Source organism: Periplaneta americana, chromosome 14 (genome assembly GCF_040183065.1).
Source record: "Periplaneta americana isolate PAMFEO1 chromosome 14, P.americana_PAMFEO1_priV1, whole genome shotgun sequence".
NCBI lineage: Eukaryota > Metazoa > Arthropoda > Insecta > Blattodea > Blattidae > Periplaneta > Periplaneta americana.
The window spans coordinates 74,089,096-74,111,616 of NC_091130.1; the positions used below are offsets into that span (position 1 = coordinate 74,089,096).

Here is a 22,521-nt window from a genome sequence, read left to right on the forward strand (position 1 = left end):
GGAATAATAATGAAGTGGAAAGTAAATTAATTGTGGATACTAGTGAATTGGATAATAAGATAGCCGAGAATAGTAATGAAGTGGAAAGTAAATTAATTGTGGATACTAGTGAATTGGATAATAAGATAGCCGAGAATAGTAATGAAGTGGAATGTAAATTAATTGAGGATTTTAGTGAATTGAATAATAAGGCAGCCGAGAATAGTAATGAAGTGGAAAGTAAATTGATTGAGGATACTAGTGAATTGAATAATAAGGTAGCCGAGAATAGTAATGAAGTGGAAAGTAAATTAATTGTGGATATTAGTGAATTGAATAATAAGGTAGCCGAGAATAGTAATGAAGTGGAAAGTAAATTAATTGAGGATATTAGTGAATTGAATAATAAGGTAGCCGAGAATAGTAATGAAGTGGAAAATAAATTAATTGAGGATATTAGTGAATTGGATAATAAGATAGCCGAGAATAGTAATGAAGTGGAAAGTAAATTAATTGAGGATATTAGTGAATTGGATAATAAGATAGCCGAGAATAGTGATGAAGTGGAAAGTAAATTAATTGAGGATACTAGTGAATTGGATAATAAGATAGCCGAGAATAGTAATGAAGTGGAAAGTAAATCAATTGTGGATACTAGTGAATTGGATAATAGGATAGCCGAGAATAGTAATGAAGTGAGAAGTAAATTAGCTGTGGATATTGATGAATTGGGAGATAATCTAGATGAAAATTGTAATGTATTGGATAATAAATTAGAAGAGAATATTGATGAATTGAATAATATGGTAGCCGAGAATAGTAATGAAGTGGAAATTGAATTAGCTGTGAATATTAATGAGTTGAAAGAGAAACTAGATGAAAATAGTACTGAACTGAAAGATAAGTTAGCCGAGAATATTAATGAATTGAGTAATGAACTAGCTGAGAATTGTAATGAAGTGGAAATTAAATTAGCTGTGAATATTAATGAGTTGAAAGAGAAACTAGATGAAAATAGTACTGAACTGAAAGATAAGTTAGCTGAGAGTATTAGTGAATTGAGTAATGAACTAGCTGAGAATAGTAACGAAGTGGAATTTAAATTAGCTGTGAATATCAATGAGTTGAAAGAGAAACTAGATGAAAATAGTACTGAACTGAAAGATAAGTTAGCTGAGATTATTAATGGATTGAATAATACGATAGCAGGAAATAGTAATGAAGTGGAGAGTAAATTAGCTAAGGATATTAATGAGAATACTGAGGAATTGAATATTAAAGTAGCCGAAAATAATAATGAGCTGGAAAGTAAAATAACTATGGATATTAATGGATTGGACGATAATCTCGATGAGAATAGTAATGAATTGGAGTATAGGTTAACCGAGAATAGTATCAGGCTAGAGAGCCAGGTGTTAGAAAGTTATGGAGCATTCAAGGAGCAAGTAAATAGAGTAATCGAAAAGTTTGATGAGTTTGGGAGCGTGAAAGAGGATGTGAAAACCTTCACAAACATGGGGCGGAGGGCAGAAGAAGCCTTCCCACCCCACAGAGGGTACAAAAGCAATGACCATAATGACGGTTGGAGCAGGGATCGGCCACACAGTGCTGGCGGTCATGGTTTACAACCCTACAATAATGACACGCGGTATTTTGTGAACCGATTTTCTAACAATAGGAAGCGGTACTGCAACGATCAAAGAAGTGAGTATAGGAAGGGCTATTGGAGGCCTCATTTTTCTGCAGGAGGAGAAAAAGTTAAGTGGAAGCATGCTGGTAGATTTAATGTGAGGAGAAGTGTGTCTCCACGTGTAAATTGTCAATTTAAGAATGGCACAATGACATATGAGGAAGGCCGCAGACGATCCCATTCGGAGAATGACGATCCGATTCATGATAGACATCCAGGCGACGTACCAGGTTAATAAACGAGAATTTGTGTAAAGTTGAAAATAATATGATTTTAATTATATATAAAAAAAAATAAGAATGTGTTTGTTTTGTGCATGTAGTATTTGAGCGGTATAAGCAACTAGAACCAAGAACTGATTTCAGTGCTGAAAATGTTTCCTCGTGAAAAGTGTTGTTACTTTTGTTTTCTTTTTGCCACCTTCAGAATTAGTTGTTTTTGTGTGTTTTCTTATAAGATCATGCGATAAGTAGTATTCCCTGTGGCAATAATTTAAAGATGATATTAATAAGAATTAATAATGATTAATAATAATGATAGAATATTTTTTTTTAATTAACTTCATTTATGTTCATTTATTTGTAGAGGTTGAATGATTCGATTTGAATATGTATCCATTTTTTTTAGAATCAATATTAAGTGCCAGGCCATAATTTTTTTTAGTTCGAGACATAAAGTTGTCCTCTATATTGAGGGGACGTTATTCGAGATGTGTATTCAAGGTTGCAGCTCATGTATGAGATATGATAAATAGAGTCAGTTAGTATTTCAGAAGTATTATGTATCGTTTGGTATAATTTTGATTCTGGTTAATGGTTATTATTTCGGTTTTATGGACGTAAATGTGTTGTCAAGGTTTCAGATAATGTATGAAGTATGATATAAAGGGTTAATTGGTATTTTAAAATGTATTGTGTATTGTTTAGCATATTTTTTTATTGTGGTTCATAATTCTTATTTCTATGTTATGAGTTTAAGTATGTATCAAGGAACCGATCATGAATGTGAGTGAGAGAGCGCCATTGTATTCGGATGTGCCCTGAATGTTACGATTGGATGCTGTATATATGTCAGGTAGAAGTCAGTTAAACTGGCGTGTGAGATGTAAGCAGGCGTGAGGTGTGTATATAGATTCATACATGTGAATAGTTGTAAATATGTAATAATTGTAAGTGTAAATTTGTACATTGTTTATAAGCATAGCAAAAGGTGTATCCAAGTGTGACTAATTAGGGGACACCGGAGACTAGTAGCGAAGGTATTATTTTGGGGCGTCTCATAACAACAAATATTCCCTTGGGAATATTCTTTGTTATGAGAGGGCATTTGAGACGGTTCCTCGTATAGGATAAGGAGATTTTCATTAGATTAGTATTTAGTGTTAATATTCTTATATGGATAGGATGCGCGGACGTGTAAGTTAGTTTCAAAATCTGAGACGGAAGTAACAGGTGGACAGGAAGACCGAACCCAAGCTAGGGGGACAGGAAACATGTGTCCAGGCGTGGAGTTGACTGATGAGGGAATGTATGGACTTTGCCTGCGGGTGGTCAGTAAGATGACGCCAAGCCAGGTTCCAAAAGAGATGATCTGGTATATGTCAGAGAATAGGACGCCGGAAGTAGGAGATGTTCTAGTTAACGAACAATTTTTGAAGAACGCGTCTTAAGTGACGTAAGTGTAATCATGGCCAATCAGGATTCTTAATAGAGACACGTGATATATAGATAGGAGGGTGAAATTCTATGTTTGGTGGTTGAAAGTAGGGGATAGATTTGGCAGATAGACAGAAGGCGGATACAACGCGTACGGAGAGGTTGCACTCCACATATTCTCGGCAAACCTAACTCGGAAGTATAACAATTTACGGACTTAGAATTTTTTTAGTGGGTGTAGTAAGAAGTCGTGTGTTGCATTATTATTATAAGTCTGAATTCTTTCCTCTCATCACGTTATCAACTGTCCGTTATATTACTGGTGTTTTATAGTACAAAATATATAATTACGTGAACTCAGAAATTAGTATACCAACTTGCGGGAAGTGAGAGCGAGATATTATACACTTGGACGCGCATTTCTGCTGATCTGAAACGAACACTTAATAGTAATAATAAACGCTTTCATAGTTCTTACCAACAACTTCTGGTGTGCGCCTACATCATTTCAACCTACGAGCACGTCTCCCAAACCCCATGTCCCGACCGTTTTTGCAGCTGACCTGGGAATCTCATACCTCTACCGGAGTAATCTCGAGGAGGCTGGCGCCCAAAATAATCAGTGTATATAATTAATTTTTGACATCGACGTGCCATCCTCGAGATATTCTCCATATTTCGGAGCTGGCAGCCGAGGCCGACGACGGTTACATGCTGTATACATTATACTTTCAGAGCTATTTTCCGAAAGGTACATTTGCCAAGTTATTAGTATCCTTTGTAGAAAAATTATTTGAGACAGATTTACGAAATTTTCAGGCTGTCTTAACACATGTGTATGCTAGATTTATTGAATTATATTAAAATTATTCTAACCTACACTTCATATGAGAAAAAATTAATATTAAACATTAAATAATTAAAATATTCCCAAAGATGATGTTACTAAGACAGTATAATCATATTCTTTCTGGCAATAGTGATTTCTACTATACTGCCACATATATGTGATTCAAATTTCTTCGAAATATGACATATAGGAAAAGAGAAAGTTGTGCATTATTAATGAAAACTTACTGATGTCACTACTTTTTTCAAGAAGTAAACCAATGCATCATAAATTCGAATACATATTTAAAGAATAGAAAGAAGATATAATAAGCAAAATATAGTCGCCGGTGTAACTCAGTCGGCTGAGTGCTTGTCTGCCGATCTGAAGTTGCTCTCTCGGGCGTGGCTTCGATTCCCGCTTGGGCTGATTACTAAAGTTGAACAACGATCGAGAAAGCAAGACTAACAGCGCCCGCAAAGCCGAAAACCCGTACGACAATGTTGTATACGTCGCGTCGTTGACGTGAAGACTGCTTGTGAGTGTTTCAAGACTTCGGGATTTCGGGAGTGATCAACTCTCGAACGTCAAGCAGCCTTGAATCGCCACAGTTGTTTATACCAGACTGAACGTTTATCTACTTTGGCAATTGTTGTATATGTATAAACAATCAAGTAGCCTATTTGAAATATCATCTCTACCTTTCAGTGTATAATAGTCCGCTCCCCGTTCTTTATTTAATTACTAGGCCCTTATTGAAAGGCTAGGAATTTTCTTTTCGTATGTTTGAGATCAAGTATGCAATCTCAAGTAAAAAAAAATATTAACGCTTTATTTAACGTTATGTTTTATGTTTCTTAGAAATTCAAATTTATTTGATAACTTTTTTATATTTATATAACCATAGAACCAGAACATTTTGATAACTAAGATACTCTTCTGTTTTGTCATTTTGTCTGAATTAAACATTTATGTTATTCATTTCTTTAATGTATGCTATTCAAATTACGAAATCTTTCCACGCCGACCAAATGCTATTTCGAGAATGATAAGCGAGACTCGAAGCGCACGAAACAAGACTTGAAAGAGAAATGCAACGAACACAGCGAGAGAGAGCGGCAGTTACTTTTGTTCATTTCTACTGATTACCTAGCTGGGGTTTTTCCGAGGTTCTCCCCAGGTAAGGCGAATGTCAGGTAAAGTATGACGAATTCTCGGCCTCATCTCGCCAAATACCATCACGCTTTCACGAATTCCATCGACTCTAAATAACCTTATATTTGAAACAGTGTCGTTAAATAACCAAGAAAAAAAGGGCAAAAGAAAAAAAAACGACAACATGTAGTTGCCAGTATTAGAATCTAAACCATGACAAAATAAAATGTTATATTTGCACAACATTCCTATGGCTTAACAACTGGCTGCCTTTAATTAGAAGGTGTTCTCGAAACAAATACTGCACTCGCGTTGTATTTGTATACGTTTATTTCTAAAATTCAAAGCCAGACTCTGTGCAATTGAAGGAAGCTATAAAAATATAGCACTGTACAAAACAATTCCCATATATGCGTTTTTTACCACAAATCCACACATTGCACTTCCTGCTTGCACATTTTTGTTACCCCAGGGCTCGAGTGAACAAAAAACTGAACACAGGATTTCACTCACAGAGTAACAGCTCGGACACCGATACAGCTTGCAGTACACGGCCGCCTGAATCACTGTTCGCTCGCTGCGTTCTTGTTTGTCGCCATGGCAGCCAGCTGATTGATCATGGTTTTAATTTCTAGTATTGCGGTGTTATCTTCATGACTTTTCAGGTTTTCACAGCCATTTACTAGCCTAAACTTTGTCATTTCCTGTTCAGTCAATTATTTCGCTTCCTTATTTCCAAAATGCTTATAATTTTAAGGACTTCGGAAATTTTGACTACCTTGGGATGACTAGTTCCGATTTTACCGTTTCTTGTGAAATAAAATGTGGTAAAACTAAGTGAAGAAACCAACAATACTCTACAATGATCGAAGTTAGCCAAGTTATTGATAATGAAATTTGCTGTGTAGCCTTATCTATTAGTAAATATCTTTCAAATCACTACTGTCATTTCACATCTGTAGCTAAGTAGTACGTAGATATGAAAATGCTTACGGAGTTCAAGACCTGTCCGCCACCGACATAGCACAGTTGGCTAAGGCGTCTGTCTGCCGATCCGGATTTGCGCTCGGCGCCCGATTCATCCTTGGGCTGATTACCTGGTTGGGCTTTTTCAGAGGTCTTCGCCAACCGTAAGGAAAATGTCAGATAATCTATGGCGAATCCCGGCCTCATCTCGCTATCACCGATCCCATCGCGGATAAATAACCTCGCAGTTGATATAGCGTCGTTAAATAACCAAAAAGTAAAAGTAAAAAAAAAAAAAACCTATCCCGTGTTTCCTATCTCCGTATTTATTTCCTTTCATTATAATGAACTCTCCTGTTTTAGACCATGTGGTCCCAAACGAAATTCTAAGAAACATGGTGTTGATCCTTTCTCCGATACACTAATTAATATACTGTACGTTTTTGGGGGTATCAGATTTAGGGATTTAACGTTGCCGAAAAAACCTTATGTATAAAACAATGAAAAAGTAACTTAGTGTGCCATGTCCGTATAAAAATATCTGTAGCTGTAGATAACCTTTACAACGAAAATGTGACAACACCGCTTGACGTTACGTGCAAAAACAAAGATATAAAAAGATATATCCAACACAAAGCTTGTCGATAGATAACCAAATTACCACGGCGACTATACCATCCTAGCATTATCCTGGAGGGGCTTGGTAAACGAAAAATCCAAGTAAGAATAACCAGCCTCTGGGATCGAATGGAAGGCGGGCCGAAAACTACTGTATCACGAGTACACCAACGTACTCGATGATGATATCATCATCATCACATCATCATCATCATCATCATCATCATCATCATCATCATCAGACATTCCTTAGTAATTAGGAGAATTTTCAGTTTATTTTCACATAAACATTATTGCAGAATTCAAAAGTACCTTAAAAATTAATAGTGTGTCGCGTTTAAAAAAAAAGTGTTTTGTTACATTCTGTACATCGAAATTTGGGAACAAATTATACCTATAATATCATGTTAGTCTCAAATGAATAATTTTCTCAAAAAAAAAAAAAAAAAAAAAAAAAATCTTTCTCCTAAATGTTAACACTGTTCTACTCGGTAAGTACTAAGCGTACGATTCTGATTTTTACTTTTATCATTATATAAACTGAGATGCTACGGAATGATTTATCCCTTTGCAGTTTTTAAATAAATTGGGCGGTTTCTTGCAAATTAAATAACAATTAAATAACACATTAACTACCTTTGTAATAAATTACGTAAAATAGTATATTATTTTGTTTTATTGAGGAATTTCTTGTCTATAAGTTTAGTACGCACAATATAAGTTAACTTTATTTCAATCGGTAATTATGTATGGTGTTATAGGACGGGTGGCTTATTTAAATCCAATTTCAATTCACTTTATTTATTACAGAAGAAAATAATTAAAATATGTCTTCATAAACCTATTGATTTTCCATCTCACAAATTTTTATACTTTAATGTTCTTAAAATAAGACACATTTATTATATTGTATTAGTAAAATGCATACATAAAAATCGAAATAATTTTCAATTATATTCTCATAGTTATGAAACAAAAGGTATGAATTATTTAAGATTGTTTGAACCAAAACGCAATACTGCTGCAGTATATAATGATAGTAATTAGTAATTTAGGCCCAAGAATATTTAACAAATTTATATTTAAATAACCTAATCTTGTCAATTCTAATAGTTCTAGTATTGAGTTTAAAATGTTATGTATGGATTTTATAAACATTGAAAAATTGTAAATTTAAATTTATATATTCTTATTGCGTAGTAGATATAAGACAAATTGTATTACATACTTCTTAATTTAAATTCAGGAATCCCCCCTGAGCACGAGTTCTATTTTTTTTAAGGGCGAGCTAAAGTTTTTCTGTGAAACGAAAGAGCAGATCATCTAGCCAAGATGGCCACAATTTGGGAAACAGAACACACATACTCTAAACAACCCCTCTCTTATGTAAAAATGAAAATGAAGGTGGACATCTTAAATGACTGGAATGCAATGTGGTTAAATAGTACAAATGGCCAAATCACAAAATCACTATATTTTCCCACAGTTAAAGATAGACTAACCGTAAATAATTATTAGCTATCTTACATATCCACGGAATTTATGACTGGACACGGAAAATTTAATTCATATTTTGAACGTTTCAAAATTGACAACCCAAACGGCTCTTCATGTCCCTGTGAACACCCCACACAAACAGTCGACCACCTGTTATTTGAGTGCCCGCTACAAGAACGCAAGAGATACCGGCTAGAAACCACCTTAGCATGTGTAATACAACTTTCTCACCACCAATTACAAAAGTTCTTCTCAACCAATGGTGCATAAAGGAATTTCACAGATTTATTACAGGTGTATTTAAGACCTTGTAGAAAATAACAGTATTTAGTAACAGTGCCCTATTTATTCTTTTGCAGCCAAATTTGTAACTTTTAAAAGTATAGTTATCATGTTGAAGTGTATATGTTGTAGAGGATGCTTGATTTGTTGTGTATGTGAGTCATAGTTGTGGGATGCTTGATTGTGTTTGTGTGACTACTGTGTATTAATTTATGATGTGTGTTAGGGAAAGTTGCTTAATTGTGTTATGGAGTACCGCTATAAGAAATGTTATGTTTATGTATTGTAACTGTTTTCTGTATGTCTCAATTGATGACTGATGTTTGATTTGCAATCGCAATGTTTAAATTACGGATTGTTTAGGTTTTATTTCCATTGTGTAAGCTAATTTATTTTTCTTTTCAATTTGTTTAATGCTTAGGCCTATTTTTTGTGTAAAACTATAGCCCTAGCATACATATGTAAAATAGAGCTACCCCCATTGGAGATACAATAATAATAATAATAATAATAATAATAATAATAATAATAATAATAATAATAAAGTTTTTCTGTTTATATTATAATTTATGTTACAGTTATTAACAAAATAAATGAATACATTTTAAACGTGTCGTTATTTCCTGTCATTAGGACGTCTGACAACTCTAATGCAGTGATCAAGAAACGGAACGCTGCAATTCAGACCGAGTGCGTGTGTATTCATAGGTGAGCCGGCGACATGCTGTTGTCAAACCACACACATTTTCAGCCTAATTAACTAACTAAGCAAGCACTTAACTACAAAACGCGTACCGGTACCACGTTTTAAAATTATTTTAAAATACTCATTTGGCACCTCCAATCTACACAGTTATATAACATTCTGTATAACAATTTATGGTAAAGGTAAAATTAATGAAGTTTTTCTTAATATTTCATACAATTTTGTACCGTGCAGACCTATATATTGCAACTTGTAAAACGATACTCCTATTGAATCCATTCATATGTATGTATATTTATTTTATTTGTTTATTTATGTGTTTATTTATTTATCTATCTATTTATTCATTCGTCTTTAAAAATTCTTACTTACTTTGTCAGATAAGGGGTTTGTACTAACTGTCTTCAATTTGCACAAGTAGAAAAATATAATTCATGAGGGAAAGCCCCAGCCTTTTAATGCTAAACAAAGCAGAGTGCCTCGGGGCTGAACCTCTGCACCGGATAATACAGTGGCTTCATTAGATTGTCGTCGTTAAACATGCATTTCTTTTATTGCCGACGTGGAAGCGTTCGCAGTCGTAGCTTTGTGATTGCCCTCCAGTCAGCCCGGGGACACATTTTCTTTCTGTCCGGGGAGTTTAAAACCACAGAATTGCACTCTGAGCAGCTGAATAACGATTTGTGCTCAGTAACTCCCGAGAAGTCCTCCGGGGGCTAAAGGAACGCGACTACAGGCCTACAGGCAATCCACTCTACAACTCAAAGCCAAGCTCACAGCTGCAATACAGACACACAGGCTTTAAAGGTGGAGGTGTTCAACCGTGGATCAGTTACTTAGCTGGTGACTTCTCATCCATGTTCTCCGAGACTTCGTTCCAGGTAAATTCTCTCAGATTTATAATGGACAAAGCGAGGACCGTGCGGATTTTAACACTATTACTATCTAAACATGTTACAATTTCCATTAGTCAGGTTGGGGTCTAGTTCTCATAAAGCTTAAGTCAAGGGCTTTGGTTGGTGCTTAGCGATCCTTTTATTCTATGTTGACACGTTATGTATGGACGCGAATAGTTCCATACTTGCGTTTCATCGTTTTTATTTAATCATTCTACACATCATAAATGGATTCCGAGCAAAACTGGATTACAGTGGAAATACAGTGTGTTAAAAAGAAAGTATACAATATTTTAGAGGTGATAGTATGCATCAAAACAAAAAAAAAAGTCTAACAAACATGGGTCCTACAACACATACTTTCTGAGATCTGAACCCTTGTTCATAGGAGGTGCTCAATGTGACGTCCATTTAAGGCCATTCATTTTTCTGTCCTACAATACAGCAGACAACCAGATAATCATACTGATTGATGGAATACTGGTACGTCGCAAGGAATACTGAAAAGAAAAGTTTGGTTGCGGATATGAACGGGGTTCAGTAGAGATAGTGTTGTGAATTTTCGTAATCAGCATATGTGGGCTGATGAAAATCCCCATGCAGTTGAAGAAACAAGGCATCAGCACCGATTCTCAATCAACGTATGGGCAGGCGTTCTTGGTAATAAATTAAGGGCCGTAAGTGCTACCACAGAGATTAATTGGGGCTCGCTATCAGGACATTTTTATTAAAGTATTGCCTACCTTGCTGGAGTATGTGCCATGTCAACAGAGACTACAGATGTGGTTCATGCACGATGGCACACCAGCACATTTTCTCCGCAATGTGCGTTAACACCTGACGCTGACATTTTAGGGCCGCTGGATTGATCGGGGAAAACCCCATACCTTGGCCTGTTCGTTCCCCAGACCCAAATCTCCTAGACGTTTGGTTATCAAGGACAACCAGGTCAGTTTCAAAGAGTATGTGATTCCTTACGCCGAAGGGCAGAGAAATGCATTGCCATGAATGGACGTCACATAGATCACCTCCTACGAACAAGTGTTCAGATCTCAGAAAGTATGTGTTGTAGGACCCATGTTTATAGACATTATTTTCTTGTTTGGATGCATACTAGCACCCCATAAAATATTGGATACTTTTTTTTGACATCCTTATATTGTCAAGAATTTGCTTTTTTCCGATTTTGTATGAACCAATTTTTAAATTTGCGAAGAGCATTCAACTATTTTTCCTCTCCTCTCCTCTCCTCTCCTCTCCTCTCCTCTCCTCTCCTCTCCTCTCCTCTCCTCTCCTCTCCTCTCCTCTCCTCTCCTCTCCTCTCCTCTCCTCTCCTCTCCTCTCCTCTCCTCTCCTCTCCTCTCCTCTCCTCTCCTCTCCTCTCCTCTCCTCTCCTGTCTTGTCGCTCCCTATTTATGAATAGTCCCCATTATTGTTCCGAATGTCCATTCCCTTCTCTCCCCTCCTCTACATACAACCCTTTGTCTTCGTTATTTATAACTTCATATCATAAATACTTTTTGTAATGTTAAATAAATTATAATACCATTTTCCATAAATCAGACCTTTAACGATCTGGCGACTGTGTAGAGATGGCGCGTGCCTTCTTCGACGATAATTTTTGATCATGGGATATATATATATATATAAAACTCACAGAAGAGAAAGAAGAAGAGTTTTATTATTGCCATTAAGTAAGAACCGCCAAAGGGCGTGTCTCTACGAACGAAGCCTTCACTTCTTAATGTGCAACTTGGCCGAACGGGGACTCGAGTCGGGTCCCAGCGAGTGATAGCAAATTAGCTTTACATTCTGCATGATACTACCACAGTCTAGTATATAGTCTGCAGTCACGAAGCTTGAGTTGATGAGAGTACTACGAACAATAGACTGTGCCGGTACTATTTCGAGCAACTATCTAGGGATGCATATTCCCTACGTATTGAGCTTCGTAACTATATATACTAGACGGTATTACTAACTAGATGCGGAAAATAAATATTTAGCAACTAGAATGTCACTATCACAATATTTTAAGTTTAAGGATCAATTGTTTACATTTAATTTATTTACGAACTGAAACACTACAAAAAATTAATATTTGAAAATAGGAATTAATTCATTAATTTAGTCCTCTGCCCAAGGGCAGGTCTTTCACTGGAAACCCAGCTTTCTCTAGTCTTTCCTATTTTTTCCCTTCCTCTTTGTTTCCTCATATGATTCATATATCTTAATGTCGTCTATCATCTGATATCTTCTTCTACCCCGAACTCTTCTCCTGTTCACCATTCCTTCCAGTACATCCTTCAGTAGGCAGTTTATTCTCAGTCAGTGATCCACCCAATTCCTTTTCTTCTTCCTGATCAGTTTCAGCATCATTCTTTCTTCACCCACTCTTTTCAACACAACTTCATTTCTTATTCTGTGTGTCCACTTCACACGTTCCATTCTTCTCCAGTGCTTCTCTTCACCTCGTCGTAATGTCCATGTTTCCCCCCCCATACAATGCCACACTCCATACAAAGCACTTCACTAGTCTCTTCCTTAGTTCTTTTTCCAGAGGTCCGCAAAATATGCTCCTTTTCCTATTAAAAACTGTTTTGGCCATTGCTATCCTCCTTTTGACTTCCTGGCAGCAGCTTTTGTTACTGCTTATAGTTCATCCCAATATTTGAAGCTGTAAACTTGTTCTACTGCCTCATTTAGAATTCGCAAGTTTATCTTCTGTATTTTTCTTCCTATGACCATGCTCTTCGTCTTATTTGAATTTATCTTCATTCCATACTACTCATAGCTGCCATTTAGCTCCAGTAGCATATTCTTTAGTATCATTTCCTCTTCTGCTAACAACGCCATATCATCAAAAAATCTTATGCACTTTAATCTTCCTCGTCCTACTATCACTCCTCCCACGTTCTGAAAATATTTCTTTACTAAGTCCTCCAAGTATATGTTGAACATGGTAGGTGATAACAGACATTTTTGACGTACTCCTCTCCCTAAAAATGGGAATGTTGATTTTATAATAGAAAACAATCACTGTTCATTATTTGAGACCTAATTCTCGCCTACAATATTATTAGGTTGTTGTTTCCAGCATGGACACAGTTACAAGGCGTCAAAAGATTATTTTTAATTTCAAGCGACTTGTCTACCTGCAGGGCATAGCACATTTATAATGATATATTTCTGAAAGGAGGCTTCGGCAGACATACATTCTCTATCTGAAACATCTCCAAATGTTCTGCTCTACCACTCCACGAAGGTTTTTACAATATTTTTAAAACGCGGACACAGTTGCCAGGCGTTAAAATTGCCTTTAATTTCAAGCAGCTTTCCTAGCTTCAGCGTTTAGCACTTTTACAATGGCGTAGCTCTGAAAGGATGCTTCGTCTGATATACGTTCTCTATCTCAAACGGCTCCAAATGTCTTGCCCTACAGCCCCAAGAAGTTTTTTTACAACATTTTTGAAACACCCTGGATAGAATACTCACTGTGACTACTGATACATAATATGGCTAGTCCCATGATACGGGGTCCTCCATTTTGGCTAAGGGGTTACCGAGTCTAACTCCGAACCCAGCGGTCCCGGGTTCGATTCCCGGTCAGGACAGTTCACTTGCCTGGGTGAGATTTTTTAGGGGGTTTTCTCTCACTCCTACGGATGAATATCAGGTAACATTATCAGGCGATTGGAATCCCACTCATCTTCGCTACTTACTTTCCTCTCCCTTCATCCTTTCCTCATCATCCCGTTTCTGGTTTTTCAGATCACTCTACCGGCGGCCTCCCGAAGCTGCTGACTCTCTCGACCGGCCTCCGTGGAATGTAGTTCAGCGATGCTGGATAAGATATCAATGGCACCGAGGCAGACCTACTCGGGGGAGGAGTTTCACCTCGGACTGACAGGGGGGCCTTGTGGAAATTTGCCGTAGAAGGAATGGTATATGGATTCTGTCGGCTGTAGGGACCGGTCGTTAAGGAAGTCATGTGGTTAGGGCGGTGCGCGTGGGGGATCAGTGGCATGCAACTCATTCCATATCGAGGGTTAGTGAAATAGATCTCAACAGGTTGCAGTGCTGGGCCATCCGTGCCCCCCTCAGTTAAATTCCATTCCATTCCCATGATACGGGAATTTTCAGGCACACTATACAGGTGTACATAGCCTCCTAATTTATGGGCGTAAAGTCTGGTGAAGTTTTTGTAACAGTCTTATCAGTATTAACTTAAAATTCTCAATAAGTTGTCACAGTTTGTTTTTCATTGCATCTTAGGGGTATACAGAGTGGAAATAAAATAACTCTGCAAATTGAAAGAGACGATAGGGTAGGCTACATTTAAATGAATGGAAAACCTATATTACGTTTTGTGATTAATTGCACGGTTAATTAGAAAATTAAGTTGGAAGTTTCAACAGTCTGGGAACATCGCTACTAATACACCCCTCTTCCTTCTTTCCGCAATACAGATGTAAGAGGTGAACGAACTCAGGTCTGTCTCCATAGGTCAGGCATGTCAAAGTGAGCCATTTGTCATAGCCGTGGTTCGACTTTAGAGGCCAGATGACTGACAGTTTACAAGCAAACCTTCTGATGGGGGCAGATAAAAAAAAATTTAAATTTTTCTTTCACCATGTTAATAATGTCAAAAGAACTGCTTTTCAAACTTTGACCACTCGACCGCAATTAATAGGGCGGTAAAAAAAGAAGTTCGCCAGGGGCCGTTAACAGAAAGAAAATACAATTTCATTGCAAACATTTATTGGAACAGACGCAACATTATTGTTGAGCTGTTTCTCAACATTTTCCCCACCGGAATTGAGATATTTATCATATCATAGGATCGACAGAGATGTGCAGACAGCTGTCAAAAGCAGGTTCCGATTCAAGGCAGCTGACTTCTACGACACAAGGATACAAAAATTGATCCCATGGTATGACGAATATTTCAATTACAGTGGGAGATATGTTGAAAAATAGCACAACAGTTGCTGTATTTTTTTTCAATTTCCATGAAATTGTGCTTTTCTTTTTTAAACCGGCCCCAGTGAAAATCACTTTCTGGACGGCCTCGTAATTGCGGTCGAGTGACCAAAATTTGTATAAGCACTATTTTTGACATTAACATGGTGGAAGAAAAAAATTTAACTTTTTTATCTGCCCCCGTCAGAACTTTTGCTTGTCAGCTAAGACTTCGATTGCTCGAGTTAACTTTGTGTTCATAGTAGACATATTAAAAGCATAGGTTGTATTTTTTTTTTTTGTTTTTGTTTTACTATTGATTGAGTTTACTTTTTCTAAGGTGTATCATTATTGTAATGTCATAATACAGTTTTCTAGCGGAAGCAAGTACAACATTGATAATTTGTGAATACCGAAAGTTTTTTTGAAGTGCATTTAAGTGCCTTACAGTACTTACAAACCAAGTAGACATTTTCTTCTGCTATATTTGAAATGTGAGATAATTCAATTTAAATATTTCAAAAATCGAATTTTTATAAACCTGTTTTTTCCATACAGCAATGGTTTAGAACAGTGATGTCAACTGATGCCCATACGGGCAAGAGCGCGCTTTAGAGCTTAGGAGAGCCTGAGCGCTTTACAGCGGAAAGGAAATTGACAGACGAGTGAGGTAGTATATGCCGCTTGGTCGAAGCTATATACAGGGATGGCAGCACTGATTCAATGGATAAAGGGAAGAGAACTTATTAAAACTGTATTCATGTCAAATTTTAGATTTTTCTGAGAAGTATAAGTGCATTATAAGAATGTAAGTTTTATTTTTTATGCTCATTTTTCACAAGCATGCTTTTTTTATTCAAAAGAAATATTTTCTCAACTATTTGACAGAAAACTGAAATTTTAAGATATGTTTATTTAGTAGCCTTACAGGTACTGAAACAATGTTTTCGTAAATTTAATATATTGTAAATACGTATTACTGATGATAGTGTATTACACATTTTTTAAAATATTCGCATGGAAATGAATTAACAAAGCAACTACTGTTACATCATAGACAAGAGATATGTGCCCATTTGTTATAAAAACGTCAGTTCTATAGCTTCAACAAATTTCAAGAAAATAATTTAATATCCTGATGATAAGAAGTTGCGAACCAATATCACCTTAAAAGCATAATGCGATAAGAGTTTTGTTATGTAATATTAGTTACAGTTGAAACATATACCTAGGTAACTTTGCTTTGTACTATAATATTGTTTTGATTAGTTTATTGATTACTTTTATAAGATACCATCAATATCAATTCCATCTTATCATGACATAGGCTACACAATCTCTTTCTTTGGGTTATCACTTTGTTCATGAACGATGTCTTTCATTCACTTAGTACAATTTAGTTCTACTACTATGGAATTTATGTGAATATTCCTTTTTAACTCTTTATTATTTATTAACGTTTAAAACACAACTGCAATATTAAGAAATTGGTGTTAGTACTTTTGTTTCACAGACAATTAAGTTATAGATAATACCAAACAGAAAGAAGCAATATAAAAATAACGACATAAAAATTTCACGTTCCGTCTGAAGTTTGTACACCACTGTTTTCCTAATCCAACAGGCTTCTTATTCATATACACAACCCTTCCTCTTTCCATACTTAGCGCTTGATGCCCGCGCACGACGTCAAGGTCAGAAAAATGCGCTTGCTTTAACATCACTGGTTTAGAATGTTTTATTCATTATGTGAGAGGGTAAATAATATATTATGTAGCCTAATTAACTAATGAAATAATTTTAATAAGCATGTTTAATATTACAGTTTCGAAGTACACCGCTTGTATAAATCTATTTTAATACGAACATATTGTACACAGAGTTCTGGATTTTACATAGCCTATAGTATCATAAATTTAACATTTACCGTAACATTTGTAAGTATGCCAAGGTTGTAGTTCGTAATAGATTATTTTTATAGGAGACAGCTGCTATAATTACACGTGAGCCACAACTCTTTCGTAGTACGGAGTGACCTTGACAAGATTGGCCTTGGTGAACCTTTCCCTCTGGCAATGTTACAGTCAGTTCTCATCGTTCAGTTGCTTAAAATTAATGTTTTTTTAATTAAATTAACACAAAAACCGTCCAGAGGAATAAATGATTCTTTATTACATTTTCTATCGATATGAACAAATTTTTTATGATTCTACTATCAATAGTTACCGAATAAGAGGGTGAAAAAATTTCGGAAGAAATTTGTTTTGTGAGGAAACTATGAACTTTCCACCAATATAGTATGAAACTTTTATGTTATATAGAATATGAGCTATTAGCTCTGAAAATTTACATGGTTATTTCACTTTCACTCTGTATATAGGCCTACAACAGAGACTATAGGAGACATTACGAGGTTCAAAGTACATTCATCTAAGTAATATGCCACGTAGTGTCCGTAAGATGGCTAAGGAAGTTTGGAGGAATGAAAATGTACAGAGATTTCTCTTAACTTCAAATCTCTCAGGAACTAGGATGATTAAACGCAGAGTACGAGAGAGCTCGAGGGAGAGAGAGAAAGTGAAGGAGAGGAAAAGAGTAGAGAGAATTTTTGTTGTTGCAATGAGACCGAAGCTCTCTCCCTGCCGGCTTCCTCACGTACGATATCTTCTGTGTACCTCCCTCTCTGTCCGCGATATTTCTCATGAGATACGCGGGTCACACATTAAGTCTGTTTAATAGCCGGCCATTTTGTCTGTGCCCTGTAATCAGCTACGTCCTCGCAATTGCTGCAGCAACTGGCAATCCAGATAGCGTAGCAGGCAGTAATATGTTTTATACGTGAAGCCATGGCAACAGCTTTCTATGTTCAGCTACATCCACACACCGCAGCTTACAAGCACTTTGACGATTGTTCGTATTGTTCTTCTAAAGAAATGGCTCTTTTTTCTTTCAATTGATGGGAATTAATGTGTGTAGTCTTATGCAATCAAAGCAATTAAACAAATAAGAAAATTTGTTTGATACCCATAGATTTGACGATCTATCACGCAACTTTTAAAGTTTGAATATTTCTATTTGTATATTCTTTAACAGTTCATACACATAAGTTGTAAGATTTTGAATATGTGGCAGTAAAATGATATTTCTTCAATCGAGGAACAAGACTGGAAAACATCACAGCTAATCTCTAAGTCGGTAGCATATACGTCATACAGTTTAACTCCTATCATCCGAATTCTAATCTTGGTGACGTTATAGGGACTTTGCCCCACTATGTTTCGTCCATTTTTTTTTTGTCCACTAACTAGAGATGGAGGAAATAATTTAAATACCGATATATTGATATTGCAATATATTGCAAACCTAATTTCAATAAACGATATATAGCCTATTGCAGAAAATATATCGGTATATCCAAACGATTCGATATATCGCTATTCCGTAAGAAAATTAATAGATACTAATGCAATTATATTTGTAGGTGTACATTTATTACAATAAACTTACATTTTAATAGCCTATTCCTTATTAGCATTGATATTAACATGACAGTCAAAAGATTAAATGTAAAATTGGAACGATAAACAATACATTTTTAATACCATAATTATTATGTAGTTCCCAACCTAAATCAAAATTATGTTGGAGGTAAGATGAGCTTAAATGATACAGTGGGAAAGTGTTAAGTGAACTCTATATGGGTCAGTATTTGATATTGAAACATTCATTCATTCATAGTGTTCTGCCCAAGGACAGGTCTTTCACTCCAAACCCAGCATTCTCCAGGCTTTCATATTTTCTGCCTTCCTCTTTATATAGTATTCTGGTCAAGGGCAGATCTTTCACTGCAAACCCAGCATTCTCCAGTCTTTCCTACTTTCTGCCTTCATCTTTGTCTCCGCATATGATCCATATATCTTATTGTCGTCTATCATCTGATATCTTCTTCTCCCTCAGACTCTTCTCGCATTCACCATTTCTTCTAGTGCATCCTTCAGTAGGCAGTTTTTTCTCAGCCAGTGATCCAGCCAATTCCTTTTCCGCTTATTGATCAGTTTCAGCATTATTCTTTCTTCATCCACTCTTTCCGACTTCGTTTCTTACTCTGTCTGTCCATTTCACATGCTCCTTCCTTCTCCATATCCACATTTCAAATGCTTCTATTCGCTTCTCTTCACTTCGTAGTAATGTCCATGCATCTGCCCCATAAAATGCTACACTCCACACAAAGCACTTCACTAATCTCTTCCTTAGTTCTTTCTCCATAGGTCCGCAGAAGATGCTCCTTTTCTATTAAAAGCTTCCTTTGCCATTGTTATTCTCCTTTTGACTTCTTGGCAGTAGCTCATGTTACTGCTTGTAGTACACTCCAAGTATCTGAAGCTGTCCACTTGCCCTACTGCCTCATTTAGAATTCGCAAGTTTACCTTCTTTACCTTTCTTTCTATGACCATGGTTTTCGTCTTGTTGGCAATTATCTTCATTTCATACTGCTCACAGCTGTCATTTAGCTCCAGGAGCTTATTCCTTAGTATTATCTAACAACGCCATATCAGCAAATCTTAAACACTTTATTCTTCTTCCTCCTACTATCACTCCTCCCATGTTCTGGAAACAGTTCTTCACTAAATCCTCCAAGTAGATGTTGAACAGGGTAGGTGATAAAGAACGTTCTTGTCTCTTCTCGCTATATCACTTTCTTCTGACATTAAATTTCTTCTCTTTTGACTCGTTTCATTTATAGGTTATTGAAAACCTTTCTCTCTTTCCAATCCACGCCAATTTTTTTAGGATTCCCATCAGTTTATTCCAATCCACCATTTAATTATTCTAATTTTATATAGGATTCAATTCACGGTAGAAATATAATGCTCTTTTCTATATAACAACGTAATCATTTTTAAATGTAAGTAAACAGTTCTTGCATTCATTTTTAAATGTAAGTAAACAGTACTTAGAATGTTACAAGTTGTAACAAATTTCACAATTCAATTGATACAATTCTTCTATAGTAAGTTCCCATTGCAAATTATTGTTACACTCCAACATTCCAAACATCGGTGGTGGTGGTGGTGGTGGTGGTGGTGATAGGGATAGAATTTTTATATACTAAAATACATAATACGAAAACAATGTCAGTACTAGGTTGTGCATAGAAATCCTAGCCGTAAAAAAATCTCAAACCAGTATTATGTCCTTTCAAAACATAGAAATAAAAGTTGTGAAGTCAGACGGTTCCTTTTCAGAGTGGCAGTTGCTCCTGCCTTGGAGAACATTAATACTAAAACAGTAGTAGATACTGTAAACCTCCCGTCTCAGTCTCACGTTCGCATATGTTGCATTTTGAATTAGTAAAGTAAAGTAAAGTAAATCCATGGTGCTACAGCCCATGAAGGGCCAAGACCGACAGCCGGCTGCTGGCCTCACGTCCACATGCCGAAGCAGAGGTGGACGATCATCCAAACAGAATGGAAGTATCGTGTGGTTAACACGATGATCCCCCCAGGCGTTATAGATATTTTGCGAAACCGGATTTTCGCTACTTATCGTAGCTCCCCAAGTACATCGCGATGCTGGGTGGGCACCGGTTCCATACACTGGCCGAAATTTCATGAGAAAATTTCTTCCTACATGAGGATTCGAACCAGTGCGCATTCCATAACGTGAGTCCTAGGCAGGATGCCTTAGACCACGACGCCATGGCGCGGGACTTTTAAATTTGGTACTGATATTAAACAATTTGAATTCGCATTCCAGACCAACCAATCAGAGAACGGTATTGATTGGATTGGATATTTCAAGGTTGCACAATTATGTAACTGCCTACTTTCATTAGCGCCATCTCTCAGGAATTATCGGGAGTTAACTAGTGTAGATTTTCTTGTTCATAATAATTCCACAAAAACAAAAACAAATACAAAAAAAAACGATAAATTTATGAGAAAACCGATATATTATACGATATATTGAGTCAAAATTTCGATAGCGATATATTGAAACGAAAAAATCGGTATTTCGTAAAAACCGATATATCGTTCCCATCTCTACCACTAACACATTTGTCCTTTTCATGATTCGTCCAGTAAGTTTTCATCCACTGACCATTTAGTCCATTTCCATGCTTCGTCCATTATGTTTTCGTCCACTGACTATTTCGTCCACTATGGCAAACAAAATAGGTGACATGAAACCTATTTAATTTAGTGAAAATGTAATTTATTTAAATTTATTTATCTATGAGAACAAGTTCTTGTAAAGTTCGACGAATGCGTGGCCGAGTTTTATTTTGAGTTCGGTTCACATGTCCATTCTTGGTGTTTCTCTCCGGCAACATCAGAAAGGTTTCCTGGTCTTCCACGCCGTGAAGAGCTGCACGCATGACTTGTGCCGGAGATTCGTTGGGATTTTCTTCTGCACGTCTCTTAACGTCATTAATAAATTTCCTAACTTCCTCCTCCACACCTGCATTTTGTTGATGTTTTGCAGTGCCATCTTTATATATAGTGATGTCATCTAAGTCAGTTCCAGTCGTGATCTTGCATCACAATTCTGTCGATCCTCACATCTCCAATATCTTCTTCTTGTTCTTCTTCTTCTTGTTCTTCTTCTTCTTCTTCTTCTTCTTCTTCTTCTTCCATCTTTGCTGACTGAGTGGAGGTGACAGCAGTACCCATTATAATGTAACATTGATTGCCTTCGACGTGTATATACAACCTCTGCCATAATTTTTAATACTCAAAATGGAAAACATAGTATATTTCTTACTTTTTAATATCCAAAGGAAAGTGAAACGTATCTAAGAAACAGGCGACAATGATGACTAGGTTCCGTATTCCAGCTACCTAAAGAGTGAAGATAAAGACACATTGAGTATATAGTACGCCGAACACAGAAAATGCAACTGATAAAGATATAAACAAACAGATCGTCACTGCGTGTTCGTGGGGTTCAACTCTCGACATTCTGAAGCTATAATAGTAAACACAAGCTTGAGCCGTGATGTTCATTTTCGTCGTAATCTTTGCAGTAAAATAATAATAACGTGTATTCGTAAGTTACGGAATTTGATCATTGTTATCAGGATATCACTTGAAATGATTTTATATTACAAGAAATTCTTTCAAGAGCACATGACGATATTGGTGCATGATGTAGTACAAGATATTCCTGCTGTCTGATATCTTTTGGTGTTTCATTAGTGTATTACATGTCGCACATTACTGAAAACCCACTAATTTTCTATGTACTTTTCTAGAAATTCCCTAATATGTAGATTATTTAATTTA

General features: G+C 36.3%; 1 protein-coding gene across 1 annotated transcript; it reads left to right on the top strand.

The window, feature by feature from the left end:
- The first annotated feature begins 582 nt into the window (after positions 1–582).
- LOC138713462 (apolipoprotein A-IV-like) lies at positions 583–3,927 on the top strand. Its single transcript, XM_069845585.1, has 2 exons — positions 583–3,242; positions 3,486–3,927. Exon 1 carries the CDS (start codon positions 783–785, stop codon positions 1,902–1,904), a length of 1,122 nt encoding a protein of 373 aa, XP_069701686.1. The 5' UTR covers positions 583–782; the 3' UTR covers positions 1,905–3,242; positions 3,486–3,927.
- Positions 3,928–22,521: the final 18,594 nt, after the last annotated feature.

Coding starts and splice junctions, on each gene's coding strand:
- LOC138713462 (XM_069845585.1), top strand. CDS start 783: ATGGTAGCCGAGAATAGTAATGAAGTGGAAATTGAATTAGCTGTGAAT.